General features: G+C 44.8%; 1 protein-coding gene across 1 annotated transcript in view; it reads left to right on the top strand.

Moving 5' to 3' along the window:
• Positions 1–5: 5 nt before the first annotated feature.
• Positions 6–4,831, top strand: part of SFRP4 (secreted frizzled-related protein 4) — a gene marked incomplete at its 5' end in the record, with an annotated part of 8,694 nt that continues 3,868 nt past the window's right edge. The window contains 2 exons of the mRNA XM_009708998.1: positions 6–51; positions 2,655–2,853. Coding sequence (XP_009707300.1) covers positions 6–51; positions 2,655–2,853 — 245 coding nt within the window. The remainder of the gene's footprint in view (positions 52–2,654; positions 2,854–4,831) is intronic.

The raw sequence follows: 4,831 nt of genomic DNA, 5'->3' as shown, positions 1-4,831 counted from the left end.
AAAAGACAAAGCCTACGCTGTCGACCTACCTGGCCAAGAACTACAGCTACAGTAAGTAGGAACTTTGCCCGTCCCACCCCTCTCCGTGCCCCCCGCGCGTTAGGCAGCTCCATGTGGGTGCTGCACCCACGCCGAGCCCCATCCCGCAAGTGCAGCGTGAGGACACCGCTCCGTCACAGTCTTTCCAAGTGGGTTTTTTGCCCCCCGAGGACAGCGAGCTGTCCTCTTCCGAAACCCACCACTGGCGCACACCTAGTCTTGGCGGAGATGATGGTATCTTTCTGATAAAAGCAGGGAAATGTCGGTAGCGTGCACGGGCATCAACAGGTCGCTCTGTAGAAAGGATGCTCGCTGTTGTAAGGGTCACTCTCGTAAGTGCAATTAGGTCTGATGTGAGCATGGCCATCTGCTGTTTGGCCAGCTCCTGTCTTCATCTGGCAGGTGGAATAAGATTTATCACCTAAATAAAACTTGTAAATGTGAACAAAGCTGAAGCAAGGTAAAAAGTTATTGCTTAGAAATTCCTATATTCTTTTACTTACTAGCCAGAGTTGCAGCTGGTGTGGAATTGTCAGAGACCAGTTGAATTTGGTGACAATTTGCACCAGCCGGCCGAGGAGCTGGCCGATAGTTTTATCGTAGGTTGCATGACATATCGGCAATACGAGTTAGTACTGACCCCTCTTCCCCCTTGGCTCCCCCCTCTCCCCAGTTTTCTGATGCTGGCAGTCAGCAAAAACTCTAATTAAGATTAGATAAATACCAGATTAAACATCTGTCATGTCAGTAGAAAACCCCCATGAGCTATGAATTTATCACGCGGTATCATGGTCTTTTGCACTTTATGGGCTTTTTCTCAGATGGCAGTTGTTTCTCCAAGGGATTTATTCAGCTCTTATGCAGTGGGGTTATTATAGCCATTCAGTTCCCATTTGTCTGATCTCAAATGAAAGTAAGTTTGTAGTTAATTGCTTCTTTGTTAGCATTGGAAAAAAAACCAGTTTGGTGGGAATAATCAAGCTGAACATCTAACTTAGGTAATTGTACACTTTTTTGTTACGGCATTTTGGTGCATTTGTATCATATATTCTTCTTGTATAACTCCTTGTTCTCTCTCAGTACGACACAGTGATATGTTCAGGTGGGACAATGAACTTCCACACTTGCCTGAAACAGATAAAAAAGCAGTGATATAAAATGACTACTCTGAAATGAAATACAGGTGTTAGGTAGATTCTGATTCCAGTGGCTTCAGTGGGAGTGTTGCTTGAACAAAAACTGTAGCTTGGGGTCCAAAATTTAATTCCACTGAATTTGTGAAATCAAGATTTTGTTTTTGAGAGTTGGATTTTTATCCAACCTCCTCTGAAATAAATAGACATGCTTATGTGGAAAATGAATTGAGAGACGACACAAGACAAGGCAGAGCAAATTGCAAAGAAAATCTGATTTTTTTTTCTGAAATCCTTTAGAATAATATATACAGCCAAATTGTATTTCTAGCTGGTTGGAGCTTGGTTCCAATCAGACTTGCAAATGGATTGTGAGTCTCCAAAACTGAAATCCCTCATGTGTTTTGTGGCTGTGACACATGTCCTGATAAAGTTAGGACATAAACCCCATTAACCTGCATTAAAATTGCTGGTCTCCTCTTTTCTACCCGTGAAGTTCACCCCAAACGTTGGGAGGTCCAGCTGAAGGCTTCTGTCCTGGTGGCTGCCAGGGGCAGCGTCGATGCAGGCTGATCACCCGGTGGTACATCCACTTCTCATCCTGCTTTCACTGAAGAATTTTGTGCTGATAGGACCCTTCCTATTTTGACAGTTTCTGGAGAAAAAGTCCTTTGTCTAAAAATCGTGCTGCATTTCTCTGATTTGGTACCTCTCACAAGAGAGAAGGGGTGAAATGCTGTGGGGATGGATGCTGCCGGGGTACCCAGGGATCATCCTCAGAGCGCTCTACACAGTTTCACCTTCTTGCATCCATGCAGACACGCAGCTTTCCTGAACAAAAGGTGAAAATATGAAAGTTTGTGTATTCGGAGTCAGAAGAACCCGTTTCAAAGTCTGTTTTATATGAGGATCTTATATTGATGGATAATCCAAAGGCAAAAGATGAAACCAAGTATAGACCCAGTAAATCACGATGATCCTAAGCTTCTTAGTTTTTGCCTACTTGTTTCAAACCTTCCCTTCTTTCTTCTATTTAAGAAAAGACTTTCGTTCCTGGATTCCTTACAGGGAAATGATTTTATTATTGAAAAGTCTGAATTCACGCTAACTCTTTGTGAGGTAAATTATTCATTACTTATTTGGAAACAGCCAGATGTGGCTGTCGAGCGGGTCCGATTCCTGCGAGGGTTGTTCAGGTCTGAGTCAAAGGAGCTGTCTGTGTGTGTGATTCCAGGCGAGATCGCTCGGCCTGATCTGGCAAAGATTTAAGCACATGTTTAATTTCACAGTTGTCAACATTTTTCCAAATCGGGATCAGGCCTCTGTTATTCTAAGCCACTGTGCGTGCCCACAGATGAAGACATAGTTCTAGTTTCACAGCCGAAACCACAGCTTTCAATTTAATACGTTTTATTTAATTTTGAGATGTGTTTACATTTCTAAGACTTTGTTATTCTCACGCTTCTATTTTTTGAATTGCAGTCATTCACGCTAAAGTCAAAAGCGTAGAAAGAGGGAACTGCAACGAGATAACGACTGTGGTTGAAGTCAAAGACATACTTAAGTCTTCGATGCCAATTCCTCTGTCTCAAGTGCCTCTTCTTACAAATTCCTCCTGCCAGTGTCCCCCTCTTCAGCCGAAGCAGGATGTTCTCATCATGTGCTATGAATGGCGCTCAAGGTGAGCCCTGGCGATGCGGTGCGGGAAGGTGTTATAGCTAGCTGGGAGAGATGGGAAGGAGGACCGGCAACGCTCCCTTCTTCATCATGAGCATGTTTTGCTGATAGTTTTTCTTAGGATAAATCACACATACACCTACATGTTTCAATTATCTTCGCCATTAACTTTTTCCACTTGATCAGCCTCAGCTCTGTGCCGCAATGGAGTGTTTACAAAGCCCATCTCACACGTGGAACATAAACCCTGGTGGCGTTAGGTGCTGACAGCATATTGCTTAATGCATCGTGCAGCAGTTCAGGCATCTCCAGCTGTTTGGGAGTGTTTTTCCAGGACCACTTTCCGTAGGTATGAGCTGCTTCGTGTGCTACAAGCCCGAAGGTGGCTGTCGATGGTGGTCCGTGTTGGCAGTGGAAGGCACAGTTCTGCCTCACCGACCCCAGGGGAGGGGTCAGGCGATGATACACATCTGTCTGCAGAGGTGCTGGAGGCAGAGCCAGGCCTTCTCCGCCGGCCTGTCCGTACTTAGGACCGGTGCCATCAGCGAGATGTTTCTGATCCCACAGCTGTAGCGGGACCAGCCAAGGCTGCAGCCATTGGAGCTCCGGCTTCCGATGGCAGATGAAAAGTAAATACTCTCAGAGCAGCTTGCCAGTCCTGCCGTATGATTAAAAGACAAAATAAAACTAACTTTACCAGACCTTTCATCTGGCAGTCAGCCTAGCCCCAGGCATGGAAGGAAATCCAGCATGCTGGTCTGGAAGGGAGGGAGTGATGAATCACAGCTCCCGTTTCTCTCTGGGTCCTGGAGGCAGAAGGGGACATCCCAGCCCCGTTCCCACCCCAGGCATACCGGTAGCAAAGATGCCCAGAGGACAGATTGTGGCGTGGTAGGTACGTGTGCCTGTGTGTGCGGGTCGGAGGTAAGGCGGTGTGTAAATTGTGCAGGCTGGTTTTGCATACGGTGATGTGATTGTTAGTTGATCACGCGCACTTGTAAGGACCGTAGAACATCTACGTGCAGAACTTGATGGGCCATCCCCATATTTTCAATGAGTTTTATGTTGAAATTTTTAGAAGCATTTTATAGGTGTTTCTCAAAGTTGCTATCTGATACCTTATTACTTTAACTTTTTTGGGGGAGCTCACAGGCACAGTATTTTATTATTCCATAGCACCTTGCCCCTCCAGCTCTGGAAGTATTTCACAAAGATTAATTTAGAGCCCTCTACTTGTGTTAGCCATTTTAGGGATACACGCTGTGAGTCACGCGGAAGGACCACGACCAAGATTGCGATCAAGGAGCTCTGAGCTGCAGAGCTTTTTTGGAGAGGACCCTCAGGAGGCTGCCAGGAAGGGGAGATTTCAAAAGTGAAAGATTGCAATCTGCTTCTCCATTACTATGGAAAAACACACCATTCGCTAAATATTTTGTGATGGTTTTTAAAGGTCACTGAGGTTTTTAATTTCATATAGTGTACTAAAATGGATTTGAAAAAGAAACATAAACTATTATATGTGTTTCCTGTTGAACTCAGCGGCATGCAAACAGAAGGTTTTGAGTTACAGCAGCTTTTTAAAATGCCAGAAGCAAAATGGGTGGAAGCTGTATCTCCGCTAAAGTCAATGGCAAAACACCCATTGCCCATCGATAGGGTTAGGGTCTCACTCAATAATTTGACCTGAACAGAAGCTGTATCAGATGTACACCCTGGGGTGGTTTCATTCATCACGACGTGGCCTTAGCTTCAATCCTATACGTTAACTCTCTAACCTCTCCTTGGAAAGGAAAGGTGATGTATATCACGTTGGTCTTCATTCTCCAGGGCTTGCACTCACGGTAGTCCTATTACGTTTGGTATGAAATTGTGTGCATTTTTAATGATGTTTTGAGGTCTCCAGCCAACAGTGATGTCTAAGTAAAACCTTCCAGGATTAGGGAAACTATATTAGGGCATATTAAGGACCAGTATCTCAAAAA

Source organism: Cariama cristata, unplaced genomic scaffold, assembly GCF_000690535.1.
Source record: "Cariama cristata isolate BGI_N322 unplaced genomic scaffold, ASM69053v1 scaffold16281, whole genome shotgun sequence".
Lineage (NCBI taxonomy): Eukaryota > Metazoa > Chordata > Aves > Cariamiformes > Cariamidae > Cariama > Cariama cristata.
This window is presented reverse-complemented; position numbering and strand designations above follow the sequence as displayed.